This window comes from Lynx rufus, unplaced genomic scaffold, assembly GCF_022079265.1.
Source record: "Lynx rufus isolate CCGP_SWC_20201006 ecotype Redwood Valley unplaced genomic scaffold, mLynRuf1.p SCAF_7, whole genome shotgun sequence".
NCBI lineage: Eukaryota > Metazoa > Chordata > Mammalia > Carnivora > Felidae > Lynx > Lynx rufus.
In genome coordinates this window covers 117,139,434-117,167,167 of record NW_025814889.1, presented here as the reverse complement: position 1 = coordinate 117,167,167, position 27,734 = coordinate 117,139,434, and the positions used below count along the sequence as shown (strand labels likewise).

General features: G+C 42.9%; 1 protein-coding gene and 1 pseudogene across 1 annotated transcript; both read left to right on the top strand.

The window, feature by feature from the left end:
- Nucleotides 1-96: 96 nt before the first annotated feature.
- Nucleotides 97-27,734, top strand: HAL (histidine ammonia-lyase). The gene is made up of 20 exons (XM_047067306.1): nt 97-648; nt 1,247-1,307; nt 1,415-1,442; nt 1,777-1,851; nt 1,945-2,017; nt 2,110-2,176; nt 2,491-2,528; nt 3,122-3,247; nt 7,214-7,353; nt 8,695-8,742; nt 9,385-9,532; nt 10,287-10,382; nt 10,484-10,542; nt 11,632-11,712; nt 14,542-14,607; nt 14,691-14,856; nt 17,646-17,780; nt 22,154-22,262; nt 22,362-22,431; nt 25,505-27,734. Exons 1-20 carry the CDS (start codon nt 402-404, stop codon nt 25,643-25,645), a joined length of 1,974 nt encoding a protein of 657 aa, XP_046923262.1. The 5' UTR covers nt 97-401; the 3' UTR covers nt 25,646-27,734.
- On the top strand, nt 25,233-25,350 carry LOC124502854 (uncharacterized; annotated as a pseudogene).

Here is a 27,734-nt window from a genome sequence, read left to right as displayed (position 1 = left end):
GATGGAGAACACAGAAGCCAGGGCAGGGAGAAATCCGGGACCCTGAGAGAGAGGCCAGCAGGAGGGCACCTGGGACCCCCAGCGTGGGAGAAGCCGGGCCTTTCCGCCAGCAGGGCTGTACCCCCGCTGGACGGGCCGCTCGCCTGCCTGCATCCCCCTCTCCCGCCCCTCTCTCGGCTGCGAAAACCCACAGGAACCCCGTGCGGCCCTCGATAAATATTTGTCCAACGTGTGGATGAGTTAAGGCGAGGGAAGGGGCGTGTTTTGAAAGTCCAGCGGTGTCCTCCCCGCCGACCACACCTAGGAAGTCCCTCCCAGATAAAACCGTCCCAGCCAGGCTCCTGCCCAGGCAGAGGAGCAGGCGGCCTGGTGGCAGGGCCTCCTTCGGGTCGCGCAGAGCCATGCCCAGGTACACGGTGCACGTGCGCGGGGAATGGCTGGCCGTGCCCTGCCGGGATGCGCAGCTCACGGTGGGCTGGCTGGGCCGTGAGGCCATCAAGAGGTACATCAAGAATAAGCCAGACAACGGCGGCTTCGCCTCGGTGGACGACGTGCGCTTCCTCGTGCGCCGATGCAAAGGCCTGGGCCTCCTGGACGACGAGGACCCGCTTCAGGTGGCCCTGGAGGACAACGAGTTCGTGGAAGTGGGTGAGTGGCCAGAGGGCGGCGGCCCAGTCCCCGCATCCCTGGGAAGGAGGTCCTGGTGTCCTCTCTGCCCTCCGTGGGGGGGGGGGGGGGTCGTGCTGTCTCTCAGGTTCCAACAATAACCTGGAGAGGGCAGGATTCTCATCCCCCTTTTACCACGAGGCAGCAGACCCAGAAATGAGGTGGCTTACCTAGAGTCGAGCGCTAGGAAGTAGCAAAGGCAACATCTGAATGCCTCTGCAGGTACAGAATCATCTTGAAGATCCTTCTGCCCTTCAAAAGCACCTCAGCGGACTGGAGGCCAGTGGCCTAAGCGGTTCAGATTTAACACAAAATACAGCTGGGGGTGAGGATGGGGGTGGGGGTGGGCGTTAGATCTTGAACTTCCGTGTAAACCCCGGTCCACGCCTGATACCTGCATCTCTGCATTTCGCTGTCGTTTGTAAAGATGCTAGGAGCACTTGAAGGCCTCTGAAGTGGTTTTAAAGCAGCCATTTCTGTAGAAGTCAGAGGCAGTGGAAGAGCCCTTTCTTGGTTTACCAGCAACAATGCGCGTCTCTTTTGCCATCTGTAAGGAGCCTGTCTTGCATTCTTGTTTCAGTTATAGAAGGGGATGCCATGTCTCCCGACTTCATTCCATCACAACCAGAAGGAGTTTACCTGTATCCTTTCCTGCAGGCTGGTGGGTCTGCGCTGGGGGGCTGCCCCTGCCAATGATGGGGTGGGGGCTTTCTCACGCTACCCAGTGTTTTCCTTTACCTGGCTTCAGATACAGCAAATACCGGGAGCCTGAAAAGGTAAACTTCCAGCCGCTCTCTGTTTATAAAGAAAATTAAGTCCCCCTCACTTAAGGAGGGGTGGAGCCAGCAAAATTTTTGAGTGAACACTGTCAGGACGGGGCTTTATCCTGCTCGGTGGAGTAGGCAAATGCATTAATTATGCTCTTCCATTGCTAGCCTTCTTTACTCAGCCTCCTCTTGAGCAAGCAGTCGTTTAAACTAGGACATGAATGTGTCAGAGCAAGGGTAAAATCTCTTGGGTGTCAAAATGTAGTTTTGCTTGAGGCTTCCCTACTCTCTTGTTCAAGCGCCAAGCTGCTCAAGCTCATGGAAGTTCCCTTCTTTTGTGCAGTACATCGCCTTAGATGGGGACAGCCTGACCACAGAGGATCTGGTCAACTTGGGAAAAGGACACTACAAAATAAAGGTATGGGGGAGGGCAGGGGAAGGATGTCCTCTGACCTCTTTCACTGCGTATGGAAGTTTTCAACATGCTCTGCTTTGACCAATGTTTTCCTAGCTCACCCCAACTGCGGAAAAGAAGGTGCAAAAATCCAGGGAAGTCATAGATAGCATCATAAAAGAAAAAACTGGTATTGTTTTCTCTTTGTGTCCTACAATTCTTTTTATTAACCGAACAAAACGGCCTGCATCTAATTGTACAATGTCTGTTTTTTTGTTGTAGTTGTTTACGGTATCACTACAGGTTTTGGGAAATTTGCCAGAACTATAATTCCTGTCAATAAGCTAGAGTAAGTCTGATTCTGATTCCCACCCTCCTTAGCAAACACAAGCATTCACATGCCACCTGTCCCCATCTTTGAGACTTCTTTCAACAAGAGAAATAATTAACATTTGCCCCAATTTACAGATGAGGAGGATAAGTCTCCTGTCAACTTGTATACGAGTTGGCTTTGAAAACACAGGCTTGCTGGTTTCTTACATTGCATCACGCTGCCTTATTCTGCCTCTCCAAAGATTCAACTGTTCTTTCCTTCATTTTCCCAGCTGAGGAAACATTTTCACTGCAAGGTATCTAAGAGGGTTTTTTCCTTTTCTCTTCCAGAGAGCTGCAGGTCAACCTAGTACGTTCACATTCTTCAGGTAAATCATTCCAAACAGAGTGAGGCATCGTAACAGCCACGAATAGCTAATGCATTCCAAGAACTAGTGCCAATTCTGCTTCAGGGGAGGAGGGGAAAGAGGAAAGCATCAGACAAGACCACCTTTCAGCTGAATCTGAGAAAAAGGAATGGACCAGGTGGAGAGATGGGGTTGGGGCAGGAGCAGCTATACTATCATGTCAAGAGTGGTGTATTTAGGGAACGAAATGAAGGCTGGAACTCAGGGAATGAGTTGGTCAGGATGAGGTGAGATGTCAAGAATCCAGTCCCACCTGATTGCAAGGGAGCTTGTGCTGAGGAGTCTGGATGCTATTCTAAGGGTGTTGGGGAGGGTGGGGCTCACTTGAAGCATTCTAGGAAAGAGAACTGAGAAGGCAAAACTGGGGCTTCTCCTTTTTCTAGAAGATGGAACTTTAACAAACAGGACAATCAGGAAGGAGAGCAGTGCAAATGCGCCTTGACTGAGTCAGGTCTCTTCTTGACGGTGGTAGGAGACTGGACTGAAATGGAAAAAGATTTGAGAGATGGAGGTAGAAAAGATTTCTAGAAGAAAACATTAATTCCGTTTTGCAGGTGTTGGGAAACCACTAATCCCTGAGAGATGTCGGATGCTCCTGGCTTTAAGGATCAATGTCTTAGCCAAAGGATACAGTGGCATTTCCCTGGAGACCCTCAAGCAAGTTATCGAAGTATTCAATGGTAATGCCATGGATCCCCAGACTGACCCTCCCCTGAGGCTGGGCATATACCACAGGTAGACTTGGTTGATGGCAGGGTGACGACTAACAGAGACAAGATGACATAGAATAATGGAGACAAATGGAAATGGGCTTGGTGAGAAGGCTACCTGAGGGGACAGGGGTGGGGACAGAGATGCTTACTCCTGTGTACCTTCAACTCACACTTCATCACCCTTCGCTTAGTATTTGGTATCTTTAAGTCTGGAACAAACCCCTCAAGTCTGGCCCAAAGCTCAGAGCTGGAAAGAACTTTTAATTCAGCGATGCCCAGATGTGGTTAGAGAAGTTGCATCAAATCATCTGGGAAACATAGTGATTCCTGGATGTCCATCCCAAAGACCAATTCAGTAGTTCTGCTTAGTGCCCGGGAATCTGACATCTTAATGCTCCCCAGATAGTGGAATACCCAGACTTAAATAACTGAAACTTAACTTCTTGCAAAGATAAAACAAAAGCATCGGAGAGATCTAAGACTTGCTTCTGGACCAGGAAGCCATCTCGTGCCAGGATACAATACAGTTCAGCTCTTTGGAGCTTACTTCTCAGGGTAGAAAAACTCCAATGTGGAGACAAGATTTGAAATGCTTAGGAGGCCACCGTCCCTTCTCACAGATAAAGATGAACATCATAGATCAGCGCAGGCTCGGGAAACTCTTTGGGGTGAAAGTATATGGGGTATCTATGGGTAGACATGGCTGTGCTGAGCAGACCAGTAGTGAGTGATTCCACCACCTGTCCCTTCTCCCACCCTGGTCTTCCCTACAATCGCAGATAGTACATCTCTGGCTGTAAACCTACCTATGCTTTATGGGTCAGTCTAGGACCCCCCTGGGTCCCTAGAGTTCTGAGAATTCCCTAGGTGAACTATGATCTGGAAGCTGGCCTGTGGATGGCATTGCTTCATGCCACTAACCTTATCTACAGATGGAAAACACACTGCTATAGGAGTCTGAGTTTACTTTAGAAAGAACAGGACTTTTTTTTTTTTAACTGAGAATTTCCTCCAAAACAGTACATGTCTGTTTATAAGTGGTGGTGAGGTAGTAGGCTGGGTGCCTAGGAATCTGGGCAAAAGTAGAAACAGAGACTATGCTGTCTGTGCTTACCTCCTCAGAGAACCCCTGTGAATACTTTGGTGTGCCTTATCCTTCTAGAACATTTTATAATTCTTTTCTAATGTTAAAATTTACATGTTTCCAAACATTCTCCAATAGTGTTTTTTCCCCCAATAGCTTTTAATGACTGCACACACTCTTTGGTTATATGAGAGTCTCTTAATTCTTTTTTTAAAATTTTTTAATGTTTATTTTTACAAGAGAGTGAGAAAGCACACACAGGGGAGGAGCAGAGAGAGAGGGTGACACAGAATCCGAAGCAGGCTCCAGGCTCTGAGCTGTCAGCACAGAGCCCATGAACCATGAGATCATGACCTGAGCCAAAGTCAGATGCTTAACCAGCTGAGCCACCCAAAAGTCTCTTAATTCTATGTTGACATCATTTCTAATTTTTTGTTCTTAGAAGCAAGGCTGTAATGAACAACAGCTAACTCCTGATCTTTAAGATACATTGTTACAATTCCTAAAAATTTCTAGGTCTGGTTAGGACATGCACAGTAAAAGCAAAGGGGCAGAGGACCAAGGAGGAGGAAAAACTTAAAGGAATAGATAATCCTTATGTGGATATGGGTTTCAGATCACCTTTCTTCCATTCAGCCTGATCTGTATTAGTCCCCTATGTACCGTGTCCCCCAACCAGCTTCACACAGCAAATCTGAGCATGTCCTGGCTAAAATCTGTAATGTCCCTAGGAAAGAGTCTAAACTTAAAAAAATGTTTCATATGCTGTACCTTTCATCCTTATGCTTTATCCATTCCATAAATGGAAGCTTGCACCTCCCACTCCCCTTCACCCATTTTGCTCCATGCCCCCACCCCCATCAACCATCAGTTTATTCTCTGTATTTATGAGTCTGTTTCTACTTTTTTTATTTTGTCTTTTAGATTCCACGTATAAGTGAACTGGTATTTGTCTCTGTCTCACTACTTTCATTTAGCATAATACCCACTAAGTCCATCTACATTGTCACGAATGGCAAGATCTCATTATTTGCTATGGCTGAGTAGTGTTTCATTGTATATAAATACTACCTCTCCTTTACCCATTCATCTAGCAATGGACATTTGGGCTGCTTCCGTGTCTTGGCTAGTGTAAATAATGCTGCAATTAACATAGGAGGGGCATATGTCTTTTCAAGTTAGTGTTTTCATTTTTGGGTAAATAGCTAATAGTACAATTACTGGATTATGTGGTAGTTCTGTTTCTAATCTTTTGAGGAGATCCCATACATTGTCCGCAGGGGCTGTGCCACTAGCCGTACACAAAATTTCTCTTTTCTCCACATCCTCACCAATACTTGTTGTTTCTTGAGTTTTTTATTATAGCCATTCTGCCAGGTGTGAGGTGATAGCTCACTGTGGTTTTGATTTGCATTTTCCTTATGGTTAGTAATGCTGAGTATCTTTTTATGTGTCTGTCAGCCTTCTGTATGTCTTCTTTAAAAAAAAAATGGCTATTCAGAGCCTCTGCCCACTTTTTTTTTTTTATTAATTTTTTTTTCAACGTTTATTTATTTTTGGGACAGAGAGAGACAGAGCATGAACGGGGGAGGGGCAGAGAGAGAGGGAGACACAGAATCGGAAACAGGCTCCAGGCTCTGAGCCATCAGCCCAGAGCCCGACGCGGGGCTCGAACTCACGGACCGCGAGATCGTGACCTGGCTGAAGTCGGACGCTTAACCGACTGCGCCACCCAGGCGCCCCTCTGCCCACTTTTTAATTGGATTATCTGGTTTTTCTAATGTTGAGTTCTGTAAGTTGTTTGTATATTTTGGGTATTAACTCCTTATCAGATATATCATTTGCAAACATCGCACAGTCGGTAGGTTGCTTTTGCATCTTGTTGATGGTTTCCTTCATTGCGTAAGACTTCTAATTTTGGTCTAGTCCCAGTAGTTTATTTTTGCTTTTGCTTCCCTTTCCTGAGGAACCATATCTTAAAAAATGTTGCTAAGGCCAGTATCAAAGCGATTACTGCCTATGTTTTCCTTCTAGGAGTTTTATGGTTTCAGGTCTCACATTTAGGCCTTTAGTCCATTTCACGTTAAGTTTTGGGTGTGGTGTGAGGAAGTGGACTAGTTTTCCCAGCATCAGACAAGCCTGTCTTCCCCGTCATGTATCCTTCTCTCCTTTGCCATTGATTTATTGACCATATAGGCATAGATTTATTGCCGGGCTGCCTAGTCTTTCCGTTGATCTGTTTGTCTGTTTCTGTGACAGTGCCACACCATTGTGATTACTACAGCTGTGAAGTGTATCTTGAAATCTGAGGCTGTGATAGCTCCAGCTTTGTTCTTCTTTCTCAAGGTTGCTTTGGCTATTTGGAGTCTTCTGTGGTTCCATACAAATTTTAGGACTCTGCGTTCCAGTTCTGTGAAAAATGCCATTGGTGTTTCGATAGGAATTGCCCTGAACCTGTAGATTGCTTTGGTAGAATGGACGTTTTAACAATATGAATTCTTCCACTCCACGAGCACAAAATGTCATACCGTTTGTGTTGGCTTCCATTTCTTTCATCAACGTTTTATAATTTTCAGAGTACAGATCTTTATAGTCTAAACTTAAAGCGGCTTATAAGGGAAGGAAGGCTTTTTGTTATTGGGAAGGTGCTCTCTCCCACCCACCCTTATTCCCCTCTACCTTTTTTTAATAGCAGTGAAGCCAGGTTCATTAAGCATTAGTTGTGCTCCAGGAACTGTCTTTCCCCAGGTATTTGTGCCATAAAGTGATACTACATCCTATTGGGAGAGGTTGGTCTCGCTGGCAAAGTGAAGACAGCCACAAGTAACTGGTGCCTCCTTCTCTCCCAGCCTCCTGCCTGCCCTACGTTCCAGAGAAAGGAACGGTTGGTGCCAGTGGAGACCTTGCGCCACTCTCTCATCTTGCTCTTGGGCTAATTGGAGAAGGGAAGATGTGGTCTCCAAAGAGTGGCTGGGCTGATGCTAAATACGTAAGACTTTAATAACTTACATTCTGCAGTAATCTCCCTAGGCTGGGCACCGGCTGCACTTGCATACTTTATAGCACTGAATCCTTATAGCAACCTCATGAGGGAGCCACTATTAGTCAAACTAGGTAAGGCTCTTAGCTTCCATACTTTACTATTGGCCCTTTGGACCTGATGGTCACCTTGGTGAAAAGGTACAGCAGTCAGTGTTAATCCCAGCATTTTATTCTGCAGCCAGAAATCTTCCAGTGTCTATCCCGGAGGCCACACACTGTTGCAAATTTATTTAGTTGCTGGTCTCACAGTATAGCGCTGTGGATCATAGTACCTGCTGTATGGCCTCTGGAAAGCAGGCTCCATTTTCCTCCAAGCTTCCACCCCAATGGCTAATCAGAAGGGCTTGCTTTTGGTAAAGCTTTAATGCTTTCCTCATCCATCTCCAAATTCCATCAGAGCAGCCCAAAGAACTATTTGAGGTGTCATCCCAGGTCAATTGCTGAGAGGTTCCCCAATGAAGGGGCAGAGGACCCAGGGGAAGGAAGAAGTTAAAGGAACAGATAATCCTTAGGAGGGTATGGGTTCCAAATCACCTTTCTTCCCTAAAGCCTGATCTTTATTTCTCTGTACAATGTTTTCCCAGCCACCGTCACACAGCGAATTCAAGCGTGTCCCGGCTAAAGCCTGTAATGCTTCCCATTGTCCTTAGAATAAAGTCTAAATTTAGACTGGTTTATAAGAGTGTTGTTGGTCTAATCCCTCCCACTAAGTTCTACATTACAGAAACTGGGGGTTCCTTACAGCTGGGATGTGCTGTGCCCGGGACAGAGGGACCAGCTCGTGCTCATTCTACTCTTATTCACTCACTCCTGTTCCTCCCTCTGATAAGTCCTCTGGGAAACTTCCATCTCTGCTCCCCTGGTTCTTTTCCCTCCAAATGCTATTTGCCCTTCCTTTGTGCTATCCTACCTACTTCCTGCCTCCTAGGGCATTTCACATACTCTTACTCTGTAAACATGTACTCAGGAAGCAGCAGAAGAAAAAGTGAGTCAGTAATGTGGAAACTGAACACAAAGGACCTAAAACCCAAAATTTGGGGTTACTTCTGTAGACGCTAATGCCCCTGATTTAAGTACAAAAATTATGTGAAATATAAGTCTGCTTTCAGATTAAAGAACAGAACTAGAGAAGAGACCAGAGGGGGATGAACAGAACCAGTTTATGAGGTCTGCTCTTTTATAAGACAGATCTTTAGGCTTTAAGGATATTTTGTTGATTCCTTATGAAATTAGAAAAAGGCTAGTATTTCATTTGATACCCATTTTTATCTTTTTAATCATTCTGCAGGTCTTGGAGGCTCATGGATTGAAACCAGTTGTTCTGAAACCAAAAGAGGTAAGGAGATTCAAGGAAAATGTATTCATTTTAACAAGTTTTTATTTATATACTATTTTCAGTCTTAATGTCGGTCTCACTGATTTCTTAAAGTAAATGTGGCTTTCATGTTTGTTAAGTTTGTCACTGAAGAAAGGACTCATCCATAAGCATTCAGAAGATTCTGCCCGCCACAAATGTTTAGGGGTTCTCTTACTTAATTCAAACTTCAAATCGGGATCTCTAAGGATCCTTAACAGATGCTATAAGTCAAGATTCCTCAGGGTGCTCTCAGCCAAGAGTCTTGGGCCAGAAATGTTTTAGGATGTCCTGTCCACAATGATGACAAGTTAAAGAAGAAATGCTGCGTAATTAGGAGCTAAAGACTTTATATGCAGCTACACTGGGCGTTCATTGTTGTCTTGAGAATGGGGATACTTAATATGTATTCCACTTGCCAGGTTTATACTAGCAATTTCACTTAGGATAGCACTTAATCCTCAAGTGCTTAAATAACCTTACTGCCCTGCACTTTAGAAAACATAAATAAATGTCCTTCAGCTGACAGGTTAACTTTTCTCTTAGGGATGCAAAAGATATGAAATCAACTTGTACATAGGTTACAATAAATGTAGCAAGGAACTTCTCTCTTTCTTTCCAAAGGGTCTGGCGCTCATCAACGGGACACAGATGATCACCTCCCTGGGCTGCGAAGCTGTGGAGAGAGCCAGTGCTATTGCACGTCAGGCTGACATCGTGGCGGCCCTGACCCTCGAGGTGCTGAAAGGCACCACCAAAGCCTTCGATACTGGTCAGCATGGTTCTTCCATTTGGTTGCTATTCAGTCATTCAGAGCTGGTTGGGTGGGCTGGTCCAGGTCTTTAAACATGAGTGGTGGGGATGCGTGGTAGGGGAAAAAAGAGAAAACCCAAGGGCCTATGGCATACACAATACTGCCACGGCTTCATCTAAGTTATGCCACGCTTGATCCTTGGAATGACCACATTTTACAGATGCTGACTCTAGAATTCACCCAGCGTTCTGGATCACCCAGGCCCAACTCCCATCAAACTGTGCACTGTCTTAGGAATCTGTTCACAGGGTTTTAGAAGTAGAGTAGGATTAAAGTTGGTCTCCATTAGAAAATTGAGAGAGAAAAACCGTAGAAGTTGTAGTTTACCTGGAAAATAATGAATTTGAAAGACTCCCTACCATTCTATGTAGTAGGACAGAAATCTGCCTAAAATTGATGTAAAACTGTCTAAAATTGGCCACTGTGGAGGTTCCTTCCATTAGGAGCCTAAATCCTAAATTAGGGTAGGCCCAAGGTCTTGAGTTGAATTCCCAGGGGGCTTAACACGTAGTTTGCACTCGGATATTTAAAGTAGAAAGAGTACAGTCAAAGGAAAAGCTTGCTTTTGGAGTTGAGGTTCTAACATGAGTGGTGGTAAGAACCCCTGGGATTTTGAAGGCTTGTGTCAGCACCATGGATGGTCCTGAACCATCACCAATGGTAGTTCGTGCTAATGGAAGAAGTGCTCAGACTTGTTCTCCATCAATTCTAGACATTCATGCTGTTCGCCCTCATCGTGGGCAAGTTGAAGTGGCTTTTCGGTTTCGGTCACTCTTGGACTCGGATCACCACCCTTCTGAAATAGCAGGTCTGGGGATGTTTTTGTGAGCGAGCTTATTTGGTTTTATGTTTTGTGGGAAAAAATTGATAACTTTGAAAAAATTGCTATCCCTTCTACCTCTTCCACAGAAAGTCACAGGTTCTGTGATCGTGTTCAGGACGCATATACCTTGCGCTGCTGTCCACAGGTAAACAAACAAAAAGCCTTTTCTTTTTTTCCCAATTCAGGGAGGGGTGAAAAGAAAAAGAGGTAAGTGTTAAAAAGTCATGTAATGGTCAATTATAATCCAAATTTCTTTACTGCCTCTGTTAAAAATTATGTGTGTCATACTTCCCTTTGTCCAATTATTTTAGTTTCTATTCTATATATTAAGCTGTTTGTTTCCTTTTGAAGTGCTTTGCTCAATTCCCTTGTACAGAAGCACAAGAGACAACTTGCTGTGTTGGTTTAGTGCCGTAACTTTTTAAAATTCTTAGTGATAACATCATCCTAACCAGTTAATGGAAGTTTACTGGTTCTCCCTTCTAGATATAGCAAGAACCAGCTTTCAGAGATGTTTGCAGGAAAGTCTAATCAAAATTAAGTGCACATCATGGTTGTACTTTATCTTCATTTACTAAGCAGATATAAACCACCATAAATAAATCTGTGAGGCTTAACTTTAGACTAAAACAATGCAGAAGACCTGAGTGGGCATGAGGCATCCAGTATTGCAGATGTTATAACTCATTTGTGAATGGCAATTAGTTGAGTAAGAAATTAACACACAACTCAAGAATGAAACATTTGATCTGGTGCCAGATTCTGTAGTGTAATAGGGTCCTCCCTAGAATAAATACCCTGTTTCCTTTAACTCATCAAGTTCTAGTCTAGCTAGTTGATCAAAAACGTCTATGGAAAATCGCTAAATTAACCCTATAGTACAAATAAATCCCAGTTTAAAACATCCTTGCTATTCAGGGTGCCTGGGTGGCTCAGTTGGTTAGTGTCCAACTCTTGATTTCAGCTCAGGTCATGATCTCATGGTTCATGAGTTCAAGCCCTGCATCAGGCTCTGCACTGACAGTGTGGAGCCTGCTTGACATTCTCATTCTCTCTCTGACCCTCCCCTGCTCATGCTCACTTGCTCTCTCTCTCTCTCTCTCTCTGCCTCAAAATAAATAAATAAACATTAAAAAAAACATTCTTGCTATTCTAATAAGAATATCAGACTCTGTGTGACAGACACCATTATCAGTGTTTTCAATGTATTAACTCATTTAATCTTGTATTTTAGGTCCATGGTGTGGTGAATGACACAATAGCGTTTGTGAAGAATATCATTACCACAGAACTTAACAGTGCAACAGACAATCCTGTATCTTTTGACTGCTTACTAAACTGTAGTTATAGAAATCAAGCTGGTAATTTTTAGATATGCTAAAGCGATCCTTTTGTGTAGTGTCTCTGTTGTTACTCCATTTCATAGACTAAGTACCTGAGGTTCAGAGGAACCTCAGAGCTGATGATTGGCAGGGGCAGGTCTGTGAACCTAATTTCACTTCAGAGACTACTAACACGCTGTGCTTTCCAAACGGACTCATTAAAAGCTAACGCACATATTTCCGGCATTGGCTGAGAGGTTTCATGAAAACCTTTGCCCTAAAACCCAGTGCTGAGATTGCTGATAGAAAGATGAAAACCGAGGTCACAAGTGTGATTATGGGGATCCTGGGTAGGTTTGCATTTATGCAAGGCTTCCCGGTTCTTGTGACGCATGAAACAGAAGGCAGCTTGTTAACACTTATCAAAGTATTGATTAACGAGTTATGGCTTTCCTCATCTCAAGTTTTTATTTTTGACATGGAGTGTACTCAAATCAGTATTTCCATATTTCTACAGAGAATAGTAAGAATGCTTCTATTTTTCAAGGATGCAGCCCTTCTTTCCTTCATGGTGTGGTTATCTTAGAGCCATCTTGTTTTTGCTATGGAATATTCTTTGAGGGTATAGTTCCCCCAGACGTTGATGTGATCACTTGGGAGTCACACTGGCAAAGTTGTCACAGAGGTACCCAGTACTGCCTTTGAAGACCACCCGACCCTTAGGAATATATGCCTTCCTATCCCATGTCGGCCTCAGTTCTTAATACGGGACAAAGTACTGAGTTAGCAACCCTGGAAGTAGCTCACAGCTTAGCTTAGCGGACAGGTTTCACAACAGCTGTGAAAGATTCATCACAAGACCCTTTTAGTGTGGTTTCTGTGACAAGTTTACTTCAGGATGTGTGTTTTATGTCCTCTCAGATTGTTTTACAGTTAAGTCAAACCCACACTAAGTAATCCTCAACTCACTCACCTCAACATACTTCACCCCCCAAAATGGACTAGAATTTTCATGAAGTCTATGCAGTCTGTCTCATCTGTCAGTTCTTGTCAGTTCTGGCACTGTGAGGAAAGGCATCCTTTCTACACTTAGATAATTTAGACCTGAAAGGGTATCTTATAGAGTAAAACAAAACAAAATGAAAAAACAAAGAATTGCCATTAAATTATTGGATATGGGAGAGGGATAATTCCTTACTAAATTCTTACACTACCACTTGCCCCAGCAAAAGTTTCAGCCAACAGTCTTTTCCTTTCTCAATTAAAGATTCTTAATTATTGATGAAATTCCAGTAAGGCCATATTTGAGAGTTCTCCTACAATGGTGGTGTTACTTGAAAGAATAGTCTTCTGAATTTTCCTGTTGTAGATATAGAGCACCTATTACATAGTTGCTAGATGTTATGGGAACTAAATTCGAATTGCTATAATCTGATAGCCAGCAACCAAATTTGGAACAACTGGAGAACAACAGAACACGCTTAAGTTTTAAATAGGTGCAGATATTACTTGCTATAAGGATTCAGAGAATGGAGAGAAGACTGAGGCCTGTGACTGGGGGTGGCTTGGTACAGAAGAGCCAGCATTGGGCCTAATAGGCTCACGGATATACGTACAGAAAAGAGTAACTCCAAACTTGACTAAGTTAGTGTAATACGTGCATCTCCAGTTCCTTGGAAGTCAGAACCTGTCTCAGAGTTCCTAGTTCATAGATCATATTCTCTAGTCCAGGAGGTGAAAGTTAGCTGTTTGGAATCTGCAAGGAGGATCTGTTACTGCCTTTTGTCTGAGTGCCTGTTGATCCAAGTGAAGTGCATGATACAAAGGAATGATCCTTGAGGGCATTGATATGCAGGGAGTCTAAGCTGCCTCCTGCTTAGATTGGTTTGCAACAGCCTATTGGCTGCCATATGCTGTGAATGCTGGCATAGGATCACTGAGTAGAGAGTTTGAAAACGTTCCCAGGATTGATTGTTCCAGACAATTTGGTGGTTGCTCATCAACAGTCTTCATTCAGCAAATCCTTCTACGGAGCACAAGCTCACATTGCCCCCTGCCAAAAAGAATTTGCTTTTAAACTGGCGTCCCGGTCTCTGTTCTTAGTTTCAGATATAGACTGTTTTGAGGGAAATTACTAACCGCTAAAATTACTATGGTTGTGGTGCTTGAGAATCTCTAATCTCAGGGGAAAAAAATTGATGTTTCATGTTTTCTTGGCCCCCCGTTGGGTGTACATGATTCATCTTTAAGGTGTGGGATATTTGTTTGGTTGTTTTTGGGTTTTTGTCCCTTTATGTGAACAACTGCTTGTAGAGAGAATCTCCTTCCCTCCACCCGTATTTGTACAAGGGCTATCAGTGTTACAAATTGGTGGGTTGGGAAAAGAGTCACACAGGTATCCCCTGCTTCTTGAAAGTCTGCATTACAGACCTACGTTAGTACTTGTTTTCACGGACTGAAAGAAATCTGAAGCGGTAACAGCAGTATCACCGAGCTCCTTCCCTGGGAACTATACTCAGCATCTCAGCATCAGGCTGCCAGGGCTTTGAACTGTATGAGCATCTGTGCTTTATCTTAATTTATTTTGTGCATCCATTAGCAAGATGTGTCCTCTGGTATCAGAAGGCTAAAAGAGGTGATTTTGAGGGTCTGGGAATGCTCAAAAATTTTCCATGTAAATTAATGGCAAGCACTTCTTCCCTTTATGCCATTTTGGTTTAGAAAAGATTATCATAGGAACGCTCTACTTTCGGATGGTGGGGGAGACCTCTACTTGCAGTGATCAGCAAATGTTATATTCAAGCCTTAACCTGTTTTGAAAGATGGTATTTGCCAGTAGGGGAGAGACTATTTCTGGAGGAAACTTCCATGGTGAATACCCAGCCAAAGTAAGCTTTTTAGAATTGCTCCTGACCCTGAAAGCATATTCCAGTTTAGGCTCAATTTAACTGAATTAAGTCACTCTTTCTAGGCCCTGGACTATTTGGCCATTGGAGTTCATGAGCTTGCTGCTATTAGTGAAAGAAGAATCGAAAGGCTCTGTAACCCCTCCCTCAGCGAGCTGCCTGCCTTCCTGGTTGCTGAGGGTGGTCTGAACTCGGGATTCATGATTGCACATTGTACAGCTGCAGCCCTCGGTAAGAACACTGCCCACTTCTCAGGACGCAAGCCCGTCCTTTTTATCTGAAAGTGTCAAATTTTGTCCTTGAATGAGGTTTTTCCCCACCTCACTTGCATCCTACCTGTCTCAATACAAATGCAGAAGGAAGCCTGACATATTTTAGGAAAAAAAAAAAATATATATATATATATTTATTATATATATATATATATATATATATATAATAAAATCTAAACAAAGTTGAAGTAAAACAGAATAATACCCCAATGAGTTTGTAAATAATGAGGTTTCCACAATTTCTCTGTAGGAAGCAATTTGACGTCACATACGAATGTCATGTTTGTAGCTTTTTCCCTAATCGCAATTTGGGGACTATCAGAAGGAAAAAGACAAAGATATCCATAATTAAGGTGAAACATGAACGGACCTGGATGATTAAACGTTGGATACATTTCATTAGATATACTGACCTCTAAGAGCATAAAGATGTGATTACAATATGCAAAAATGCTTATAAGAAGCAAGATGCCCTCTATGAGAACTGAGGTTCAGTGTCACTGATTTCTGAATTAAAACTTTAAGTAACACATCAGAACAAGGCCTGGTACAAAGGACCTGCTAAGGACTTAATTTATATTTACTCACTTCATGGTCACAAGAATACCGTGAGGCAAGGCACTATCATTACCCCCATTGCATAGATGAATACCGGATGATCTGAGAAGTTAGGTGACTTACCCAACATTGAACGGCTCACAAGTAGAACTGAATTCAAACCCAGGCATTTTTGTCCTCAAATCTATGCTCTCACTTCAATTAATGCAGATCTCATTTTAATGAGTACATAATCCTAATATGGCTGCCAAATTTAACAAATAGAAATGCAGGATGTCCAGTTAAACTTGAATTATTTGGGACATGCTTATACTAAAAAGTTATTTTGTTTTTTATCTGAAATTCAAAGTTAATTGAGCATTCTGTGTTTTTTCTGGCAAACCTACCCATGAGGCAGGAGATCACATGGTTAATTAAGAGCATAGACTCTGGGTCCAAATCCCAGCTCTGCCATTTACCAGGAGTGTGATGTGGAGCAAGTTTCTTAATCCTATTGACCCTCCGTTTACTCCTCTGTAAAATGGGGGTGATAAATTTACCTAATGGGGCTAATTTGAGAGTTAAATGAATTAATGCATATAAAGCCTTAGAACTATGCCCGGCATGTCTCTAAGCAGTAAGTAAATATTAGTTGCTATTAGGATTACTCCTAACCCTTTCCTCACCAAAGCCTCACATGGAAACTCAATAAAACCAACAGAGACCCTGAATTCATGATGTCCTCTGCCGAGGATCTTCTATTTGCTCACTTAACCCCCTTATGAAAATACTCCCTTAAAGGACAGCAACTTCTCACATTAACATAGGGAGGTTGCGGTTGATTTCTAGAAAATATTAGGGACTTCAGAAAGCTTCGTTTGAATGTGTTTGGCTTCCCTAAACTGCCTATTGAAGTCGCTCAACTTGCTTTCTTTATAATGAAATGGGTAGTTTTCTTTTGGGGGGACGTGTAACTTCTCTTTCTGAATGAGCCTCACTACAGCCTGCTTATCCATCTAATGGCAGGTGAAGGGTCACAGGACCTGGGCCTTGCAGTGCTGAAACCTGGCAAGTCCTGGGCAGACCAGGACGAGTTGACCACCCTAGTTCATGTAGCTAGATTACCTCAGGACCCCTTATGGCACAGAAAACAACTGAAGTCTCACTCAGCCACTTTCAGGGTCAAAAATGTAGGGAAGAAAACGCTCTGAGTTTGGCCTTCCTTGGCTTCTGGAGCTGGGGAGGAGCTCTGGAATCTACGTCCTCCGTATTTAACGTGTTGTCTTCGAGCCAAAATTCCAGCCACCACCTGGGAGCTTATCAGAATCTCAGGCCATGCGAAACTCAACATTTGCATTCTGACAAGATGGAGCGAGTCATATGCACAATAAAGTTTGGGAGACACCAATCCAGGCCATCACTAGGATTTCCCCAGCCTCCCCAAGTTATCTCCGGCAGTCATGAAGCCTGTGCTTAACCCACTGCCTCCACTTCTATAATCACTGAACAGTCTGAACTGAAAAATATCCTTGCTCAAGATCTGGGGTCCATGGGGCGCCTGGGTGGCGCAGTCGGTTGAGCGTCTGACTTCAGCCAGGTCACGATCTCGCGCTCCGTGAGTTCGAGCCCCGCGTCAGGCTCTGGGCTGATGGCTCGGAGCCTGGAGCCTGTTTCCGATTCTGTGTCTCCCTCTCTCTCTGCCCCTCCCCCGTTCATGCTCTGTCTCTCTCTGTCCCAAAAATAAATAAAAAACGTTGAAAAAAAAAATTAAAAAAATAAATAAATAAAAAAAAAAAAAAAAAAAAAGATCTGGGGTCCAGTCTCCATCCCCAAACACCACCCTGAATTCTAAGGCCTCCTCTGGTGATAGTACCAGTCAATTGTTCTTGAGTACTTAGAAAAGACCATCACATATTTTTTTTTTCCTAGTCTCCCTAGCATGCTAAATGTTTCCTGTGTTTTCAACTGGGCTTTGTACTATTAGGGTTCCCATCTGGTCTTATCTCAGAATTCATTATTGGCTCCAAGTCCTTCTCACTTTGATACAAACCCAACCTGCTTCCATTTCCCAAAATAATTTTGGACCATCTGGTGCTTGGATAACAACCGAGAGCTCCTGGAGGGGCTCCTCCATGACGTTGGGCACGGGGAGAAGCCAACGTGGCCATTTTTCCTATTAGAAGCATGTTTAACTTGCACGGCCTCTTGCAGTTTCTGAGAACAAGGCTCTGTGCCACCCCTCGTCAGTGGACTCTCTCTCCACCAGCGCGGCCACAGAGGACCATGTCTCCATGGGAGGATGGGCAGCAAGGAAGGCACTTCGGGTCATCGAGCATGTGGAGCAAGGTAAACCCAGCCAGTCTGGGATGGCAAGCCTCTCTGATTAACTTCTACATCTGTGAGCCTCAAAACAGGCAGCATCAGCATCACCTGGGAACTTGTGAGAAAGGCAGACTCTTAGGCACCACCCCTCAAGACCTGCTAAAGTAGAAACTCTAGGGGAGAGAGCAGAACAATCTGGTTTAAGTCTTCCAGGTGATTCTGATGCTCGCTGAAAATTAAGAACCACACCTGCTGACCTACCAGGTTTATTGGTTGGCTTTATTTTTTAAACAATTTAAAACATATTCAGAAGTAGAGAGATTAGTACCATGAGCCCTCATTTATACCTCACTCTGACTCAACAGCACATTTGCTTCATTTTTTCTTTTACTTTTCTCAAGTTATTTTCAAGCAAATCCCATCACATTATTTCCTTCCTGCATTTTTATCTACCATGATGCCATTATCACATCCAACAAAATCAACAAGTCTTGGGGTCACTGATAAGTCCATATTCAAAATTTCGCAATTATCTCAATGCCCTTACGGTGGGTTTTTTTCAAGTCTAGATTTAAGGCCCACGTTTTAAATTTGGTGTGTTAAAGTCTTTAAGCTTCTTTTTATCTAGAACAGTCCCCTCTCCCTTTTTTTTCTTCATGCCATGGACTGGATTAAAAAAAAAAACAAAAAACAAACAAAAAAACAAAAAACCAGGTCAGTCTTCTGTTAGAAACTGACATTCTGGATTTACCTGTTGGCTCCCTTATGGTGTTACCTTTAACTTGATCTCTAGCCCTTGCATTCCCTGTATACTGCGGTTGTTCCTAAAGGCTTGACGAGATTCAGATCCAAACCTTCTGGCAGATACTTCTAGGGTGGAACTGCGTTAGGCCAACCTCTCTCTGCCTTCTAAATTACTGCTTGTTTTGTTTATTGTTTTTTAAGTTTATGTATGTATGTATGTATGTATGTATGTATTTAGAGAGAGAGAGAGAGACAGAGATTGCACAGGGGCAGAGAAAGAGGGAGACAGAGAATCCCAAGCAGGCTTCTCACTGTGAGCACAGAGCCTGACACAGGGCTTGAAACCACCAACTGCAAAATCATGACCTGAGCTGAAACCAAGAGTCAGACACTCAACCAACAGAGTCACCCAGGCACCCCTTGTTGAGCTTTTTAATTTTTTTTAACGTTTATTTTTTGAGAGAGAGAGAGAGAGAGAGAGAGAGAGCAGAGCGTGAGCAGGGGAGGGGCAGAGAGCAAGGGAGACACAGAATCTGAAGCAGGCTCCAGGCTCCGAGGTGTCAGCCCGGAGCCCGATGCGGGGCTCGAACTCACAAACTGTGAGATCATGACCTGAGCAGAAGTCGGAGGCTTAACCGACTGAGCCACTCAGGCGCCCTCTTGTTTTGCTTTTGTTTTTGTTTTTGTTTTTAAAGGAATTGCCTTCCTTTAAGCATTGTTACCTAAGCTCCTAAATTTTTGCAACTGTATTGGAAGCAGTTGGCTGACAAGAGTATCACTACGGTAATTCCCACCTTATCCACGGGGGAAATGTTCCAGGACCCCCTGTGGATGCCCAACACCACGGGTAGTACCAAGTCCTACGTATACCATGTTTTTTCCTATACACACATACCTATGATAAAGTTTAATTTATAAGTTAGGCACAGTAGGAGATAAGCAAGAACAATAAAATAGAACCATTATAACAATATATTGAAATAAAAGTTATGTGAATGTGAACTCTCTCAAAATACCTGACTGTACTCACCCTTTCTTGTGACCGTGTGAGAGGATAAAACGCCTACAGACGAGATGAAGTGAGGTGAATGTCGCAGGCGTTGTGACGTAGCGTCAGGCTTCTATTGACCTGATGATTTGTCAGAAAGAGGAACCTGACAAATCATCACGCTCACCTGCTTCCACACGGTGGTTGATTGCAGGCCACCAAAACTGTGGAAAATGAAACAGCGGATAAGCAAACACTGCGGTATTTTAAGATAAATGTGGGAGAGCTGAGTATTCTTGTTAACAGCTGGATCGAGATATAATTTAGATACCATACAATCACCCATTTAAATTGCACACTTGAGTTGCTATTAGTATATTCACAGAGTTGTGCCGTCACCACCACCAAGTTTAGAACATTTTCATCACCTCAGAAAGAAACCTCGTACCCTTTACCTATCCCTCTCCTATTGTCCCACCCTGTCCCCGGGCTTAGGCACCCACTAATGTACTTTTCTCTCTCTGTGGATTTGCCTATTCTGGACATTTCACGTAAGTGTCATACAATATATGGCCTTTTGTATCTGGCTTCTTAAAGTCAGCATAATGTGTTCAGGGTTCCTCCATGGTGTAGCATGTATCAGTACATCATTCCTTTGTGTGGCCACACATTCCATTTTATGGATTTAACACATTTTGTTTATCCATTCATCAGTTGAGAGATGTTTGGGTTTTGTCTGCCTTTTGGCTAATATGAATAATGCTACTATAGACATTTGTGTACAAGTTTTTATGAAGACGTATATTTTCATTTCTCTAGAGTGGAATTGCTGAGTCATATGGTGACTGACGTCCATCTTTTTGAGGAACTGCCAGGCTATTCTCCAAAGTGGCTGCACCATGTTACATTCCTATCTGCAGTGTTTGAGAGTTCTGATTTTTCCACATCCTCACCAACACTGGTTATTAACTGCCTGCCGGAGTGTGTTCCTAATGTCCATTCTTGAGATGGTCTCCCCATTAAACATGTGGCTCTGGCCAGAAGGTTAAGGAGACACCCTTATCAGACTCCTATCCAGATCGGATCTTCTAGCCAGTTCTTCAGCAAATTAACCTTACTGTCAAAAGACACCAAATCAAGGCACCATCATCTCCTTTTGATTGGTATCTCCTTGTTTTTACTACAGTTCTTCCATAGTCACCACATACGATAACCCCGGTGAACTTCTTAAAATGTAATTTTGATCACACCATGTTCCTGCTCAAATTTGCCAAGTTTCCTCATCGTACTCAAAACAAAACCCAGCCCCCTTCCTGTAGCCTACCAGGATCATGCGTGATCTGGCTTCTGGCTCTCACTGGCACCTGTCTCCATTCCATTCGATACCTTGGAGCCACAGTGTTATTCTTGTACCTGCCAGTACCTCAGCACCTGTGTCCTCGCTGGTCTCTCTGCCTGCAACATTGTTCCCCAAGGACCTCACATGGTTCACTTCTTCACTCTATCTTTGTAGCTGTGCAGATTTCACCTCAGATGCCTTCCCTGTCCACCCCAGCTCAACTTCTTAAAGTTTCCAATACCTTACATATGAAGTGAGGGGACTAGACTAGAAGATGTAAAGTTTCTTCCAGGTCCAGAATAGATTCATTTATTTCATCCTCTCCTATTGTGACTTGTCTGTACTCACCAGAGTTTGTGATGCAATTCATAAATTCTAAGACGAAAAGTCAAATATTTTCAATACTCCATTTCAGTTAACCACTAAAATGGTTTGATCAACTTTACGCTTCTAAACTATTTTTTCTTGGCAAATAATGGAATCCAAATGTAGAGAAACTTAGATGTCAATATTCAAAGCCAATCACAAGGTATGGTACATTTAATAAGTTCTTAGCTAGGAAAAACCTGTGTAAGGATTGTTTTATCAAGAAGCCGAAAGTTGGCAAAGTACCAATTTCTAGAATTGCATTTTTTAAAATTTTTTTAATGTTTATTTCTGTAAGAGAGAAAGACAGAGCAGGACCAGGAGAAGGGCAGAGAGAGAGGGAAACACAGAATCTGAAGCAGGCTCCAGGCTCTGAGCTGTCAGCACAGAGCCCAATGCGGGGCTCGAACTCACAAACCGTGAGATCAGGACTTGAGCCCAAGTCGGGACGCTTAACCACCTGAGCCACCCACGCGCCCCTAGAATTTCAGTTTTAATGGGCCTGGGAGCCTTTGAGTTTGAAGGTTTGAAATGAGCACTATAGACTTAGTCCCAGCCTAACAAAAAACTCATTTGCTCATGCACTGGCTCCTTCAATCCTTTGATGAAAGTCTATTGCCAGGTATTTCAAGCCAAAAGAAATAGCAAGACTAAAAACAAATAGAAATTTATGCAAAGGTGGAAATAGGACAAAGATGTCATCCATCTTGATCAGATAAACAGGAAGTGGGGGGCTAAGACATTTGGCTGGATAGCGCTTTCCTTCTTAACATTAAAGATACAGCCAATAGGTTAGAAAAGCAAATTTAAGATGGTGACCAAACACCAAGGCAGCTTTATTCTACCACTAGACAGAGAACCGACTATCTCTTAGTTGGCTAGCGGTGTCGACTTCCTCGTGAGTTATATCCCCCAGCACGAAGTCAGGCTTTAATCATCCCTCCACCTTTCTTATTGTAGTGCTGGCCATCGAACTTCTGGCAGCCTGCCAGGGCATAGAGTTTCTACGCCCCCTGAGAACAACTACTCCTCTGGAAAAAGTATATGACCTGGTGCGCTCTGTTGTAAGGTAAAGTCAAACAGGTCCCTGGAGATGCCATCATTTCAGATCTGTGAACCCTGGCAGTGGTGAATGTTTGGCTGATGGTTTGATGTACTTTCTCTGTAGGCCCTGGATAAAAGATCGCTTCATGGCCCCAGACATTGAGGCAGCGCACAGGCTGCTCCTGGAACAGAAGGCAAGTTGGCCACTTGGCTTATTTCTTAGTTTTGGGTCATTATGGGAAAGCAAAGTGGGAGTAGGGAGTGAAGAAATATTGTCTTATTCTTTTGTTTCTCGTCTATGCCTTGGATGTGAACAAAAAGGAACTCGGGCAACTTCTTGTGCAACTTTAAAAAGCTGTCTGATAACCGCTTAAGTGTCCTATGTTGCACCCAAACATTAAATATCTAATGATTAGAAACTGAAATGATTTTAAATGGAGTTGGGGACAGGTATTCATGGGGAGAAAAAATGAGATGAGAGTTTCATGGATCCCCTTCACCAAGAGCGTTCTCTTTCATTCAAAAGTACGTTATCACCACCACCTCCAACTGGTCCAATGATTAAATAGACTCAAAGAGAAAACGAAGTCCCAGGTTTTTACTCCAAAGGTCTATAGGTCTGTCTAGTGCCGTGGGGTGTCCTACCCCATCATCACCTTGATTGAGGTACTACAGGTTCTCTTTACTGCTTATTTTCTCTGGTTTCATTGACTAGAGATTTCTCTGATAGGGACAGATGCCTCATAGGCTGACTCATTTTTTAAATATATTTTTTAAAGTTCTTTAAGCCTTTTGTAATAATTTGTGAGTATCATGTTCTCTAGAATTTCTTGATTTCCCCTGGAACCATTGCTCTGTTCTTGGGGAATGATTTTTCCCTTTGATCTTCACATCTGTCATTTCTAACTGTGCCCTACACCCTTTGAGGGGACGCCCCTTGCTTGCTGCCAACTTTGGTGCACATCGAGAGGTAGATGAGAGAGGTTGGCCTTTTTTTATTAATTGAAATATAACTGACATATAACATATCCATTTCGGGAGTACAACCTAATGACTTAATATTTGTATATATTGCAAAATGATCACCACAATGAATCTAGTTAACATCTGTCACCATACATAGTTATAATTTCTTCTTGTGATGAGAACTTTTAAGATCTAATCTCTGAGTAACTTTAAAATATACAATACAGTATTATTAACTATAGTTATCATGTTGTGTATCCCCAAGATTTATTTATTTTATAATTGGAGGTTTGTACCTTTTGTCCCCCTTTATCCATATCGCTCACCCTCCAACTCCCCCACCCCCACCTCTAGCAGCCACCAATCTATTCCCTCTATCTATGAGCTCAGTTTTTGCCGTTGTGATTGCTATTTAGATTCCACACATAAGTGAGATCATACAGTATTTGTCTTTCTGTGACTCATTTCATTTAGTATACTGCCCTCACGGTCTATCCATGTTATCACAAATGCCAGGAGTTCCTTCTTTTTTATGGATGATCAACACACACACACACATACATACATACATACCACATTGTCTCTATCCATTCATCTGAAAACCAAGTTCAGCTGTCCATCACTTGAAAGGCCAATACTCAAGAGATGAGTTTTGATTAGAAAGGAATATGAGTTTTATTCAGGAGGCCAGCCACAGTTAAGAGAATGCAGTGGTCTATGACATTTCTTACTTACATGCTGACTCAATGATGTCAGCTACAGAGTTATCTCAGTTCTTAGAGGTTGTGGAAGAAGTTCCAGTTTCTTGATGCCCAGGGGAGTGGGGGGAGCTGCAAGGAAGTCTGGTTTCTTGGTACCCAGAGGTTGTGCAAGAGTACTTTGTTCTTTTTTTTTTTAATATTTTTTTAATGTTTATTTATTTTTGAGAGAGAGAGAGAGAGCGACAGAACGTGAGCAGGGGAGGGGCAGATACAGAGGGGGACTCAGAATCCGAAGCAGACTCCAGGCTCTGAGCTGTCAGCACAGAGCCTGTTGCGGGGCTCAAACTCACGAAGTGTGAGATCATGACCTGAGCTGAAGTCAGATGCCCAACTGACTGAGCCACCCAGGCTCCCCAAGAGTACTTTGTTCTTTCTGCAAAGGAGGGCAAGATCTACAGATGACCAAAGGGAGGTCAATAATCACTGTGTGATCTTAAAAAAGAAAAACATTTTGCTAAAACATTGCTGGGCTAGTTGGAAAGCCAAGGTGGCTCCAAACATACTTGTTGGCCTCTGCAGGCGGGGAAAGTTCTTGGTCCTTCATTCCCCAAGGCCAGTGGTTGGCAAATCTCAAAAGAAACAAATTAATTCTGTTATAGATCAAGGGCCTTAGGTGGGCAAGCAAGAAGTGTGTTACCTTAACTCAAGTTAACTCTTAAGACTGGGTGGAGTTGTTATACATCTGTCTGTGGACATTTAGGTTGCTTCCATGTCTTGGCTACTTGCAAATAATGCTGCAATTAAACCTGGAGATGCACATATCTTTCGAGGAAGTTAGCCTTTGAAAGAGTATATTTTTTAAGGTAATACAAAAGAATAGGAAATCCTCCTTGGTTGTTGACAGCAAGCTGATAAAAAGCAGTTGTAAACCAAAAACAGGACCTTAACGTGAGAAGACATGATGCTTGAAAGAGAATAGGTTGGTGGGTGGAGGTATAAACAAGGGTCTGAAGCACGCTTCTCAAACTGTGGTGTGCGTGTGAATCTCCTGGGGATCTTGTTCCAGATGCTGCTGCTTCTGCTCCACAGGTCACACTTTGAGTAGCAAGGGTGTAAGGAATAGAGCACACACGGCATGGAAATCTGGCAAATGAGGAAATCCACCGCCTTATTCAAAGCTTGTTTTAGAAAACACACGGTCATCGTTTAACTTTCTTTAATGCTGTCCACACTGAATTCTCTAGGCTTTGTGTGTTTGTTAGCTTGTTTTGCTCCAGAAGAGTAAGCAGCTGAAAACCTTCATGGTAACTCCAGAAAGGTTTCAGACTAGCTTTGCGCAGTGGCAGTATCGTTGCCAATGAGGTTTATCCGAGGTGCGATTATTGCTAATAGAGAGGTTTCAGACTTTGTATTTTAAAATCTGTTAATGCAACCAAAGAGCAGTTGACACAGATCGTATGTCAAATGGCTTAGAACAAAAGCAAGGAAGCAGCTGCTACGTGTCTAGTCAGCGATAGACGTTTTGGTCCTACGAGGTTGATGTTCCATGGCATGTGAGAACAGTGTCCTCAACATTTTGACTTTGTTTTGTCCTTCTCAGGTTTGGGAAGTAGCTTCACCATACATAGAAAAATACAGAATGGAACATATTCCAGAATCCAGACCAGTTTCTCCAACGGCCTTTTCACTGGAATTCCTACATAAGAATTTCATCAAAATCCCAGAGTCTGGGGATCTTTAATGGGCTTTGTCATGGATTAGCAGATCAGATGGTACTTTAACAGCAAGCAGTATTATGCTGAGGAAAAGACCTGAGAACTTCCCTGGGTAGATCAACCCATTATTTTATTCCGTTCTTCTAAAACCTACTTTGGTTAGGCTGGTGACTGTATTAGTTGCTGACTGTAGCGCGGTGTTCTTGTTGACTTGGTTTGAGACACGGCAGCTGTTTTCAGATTATAGTTTTCTTTCTTTCTTAACGGTATCAACAGGCCACAGGCCACTTAACATTATTTGAACTCAAACAGTTCAAATGGTATCTGGAAACAGATTGAGGGTATTCTTTTCCAAATGCATTAGACTTTTGTAAATCTTTTTTATTTGTTTGACAAACTCTCCACTAGATAACTTTGATCGAATTACACTATAATATGATGGGTGTTCTTTAATAGGCCTTGATAAACAACTTGTTTTGAAGTCATAATTTGTCCTTAAGCTTCTCTTTCTTCTATTGATTGAATCATAGTCTAGTCAAGAGGTCAACAAGAGGTTTTGTGCAAAGGAGCTGAGGAATGAATAAAGAGATTGCCATTGGAGTGGCCCTTAGTGATATTTATCACTATATATCTCAAAAAAAATCTTAGATGCTTAAACTGGAGTTAGAGGTTAGTATTACTACTTTCTTCCTATGTGTTAGTACTGTACTCACATTCCTATAGTAACCCTTTGTTAAGGAACCTCCTGTCTCACAAATAAGGAATTTTATGTTCAAAGTTAGCCAGCCCCTTCTCTGTAATGGTAATCATTAAAATGAGGAACTATTGATAAAGGTCGATGGGGCCTTGGATGTGTTACCCAGTCTGTTTTTTCCTCAAAAAATAAGATAAGGGATCTTCTGGGAAGGCTTAAGTATAATCATTTGGATGAAGGATGGGTCAGATGACCTCTTGGCTTCCCAAGGTTAAGATCTGTGGGAAGATCTTAACCTTCCATTTTGCATCCATTTGTGCAAATATGTGCAAGGCACCCCAAGCGCAGGAGTCTGAAACCGTGGCTCTAAAAACCACAGGAGGCCAGGGAAAGAACAGACACCCTTGCCAGCTTGCTTACTTGATTAAAGCCTAAAATGGGTCCAACAGTACCTTTCACAATAGAGTTTTCACTTTTTAGATTGCACCTGTCCATAGGAAAGGCAGAGACAGAAGTGAAAACTGTTGCCTACAGCAATTCAGTGACCAAAAAAATGTGCTGAGAACCTGTTTACTGAAATGTTGTTCTTGGCGTTGTTGTTTTAACATGCACGAGTAAGGTTTATTCATTCTTAGCCACTAACTGCAGTGGAGCCAGTATACCCAGCAGTCTGATGACGGCTCTTCACTCCAGTTTGGAGAGGGCTGGATTCCCACGAGCCACTTTCGTCTGCTGGGGCACTTTATTATGGAGTTTTTGATACAGCTCTGTTAGAAACTGATTATCACACGCCTCCAAGAGAGTACAAGGTAAACACAGAATAAACTCAGTCTCAATTGACTTATGTTGTCACTACATTCTTAGATTTTTATAACAAAGTTTAGCACCTCTTTGGGGAAAGCCTATTCTAACTGCAGTTAATCGAGTTTCTGAAAGATTTCATCAATGAATGTTAACACAAAGTGTCTTTAGAAACTGTAATTGATTCCTTATCCTTTCTCTTTCTCCCTGAGTAGCAAGCAGCAAGAGTTAATGGTACTGTGACTTCCTCCCCAGCAGGTCATCTGAGCTGCTTCACCTGTCGTCTCAGGGCAGCCAGAGCCCTGGGGCTTTTATGCCTCTACTTTGCCATACTTGCTAGTGTCCTTTCAGCCAAAGCAAGTCACATTCTCAAGCCCAAGTCAATCTGGAAGAATAATAGTCAATGGCATGGGCATGTGATGTGCAGAACATTACTGTAACAATTTACCACTATACATGAAATCAAAAACATAACCTGAACAATTCAAGACACTTTTCATTACTACTTTAAACTTGAGTCTCATTTCTGGATCTGGTTACTGGATTATTATATTTTGATTAAAACTTCTAATTATGAATAGCATCATTTTGCATTTGGGGTGTTACTTTGGTTGAAGATA

Excerpts from the sequence above, each read along its gene's own strand:
- HAL (XM_047067306.1), top strand. The coding sequence starts at position 402 with ATGCCCAGGTACACGGTGCACGTGCGCGGGGAATGGCTGGCCGTGCCC. Across the intron at positions 2,018-2,109 it reads CATCATAAAAGAAAAAACTG|TTGTTTACGGTATCACTACA; the intron begins GTATTGTTTTCT and ends TTTTTGTTGTAG. Across the intron at positions 17,781-22,153 it reads CATCGAGCATGTGGAGCAAG|TGCTGGCCATCGAACTTCTG; the intron begins GTAAACCCAGCC and ends TTCTTATTGTAG.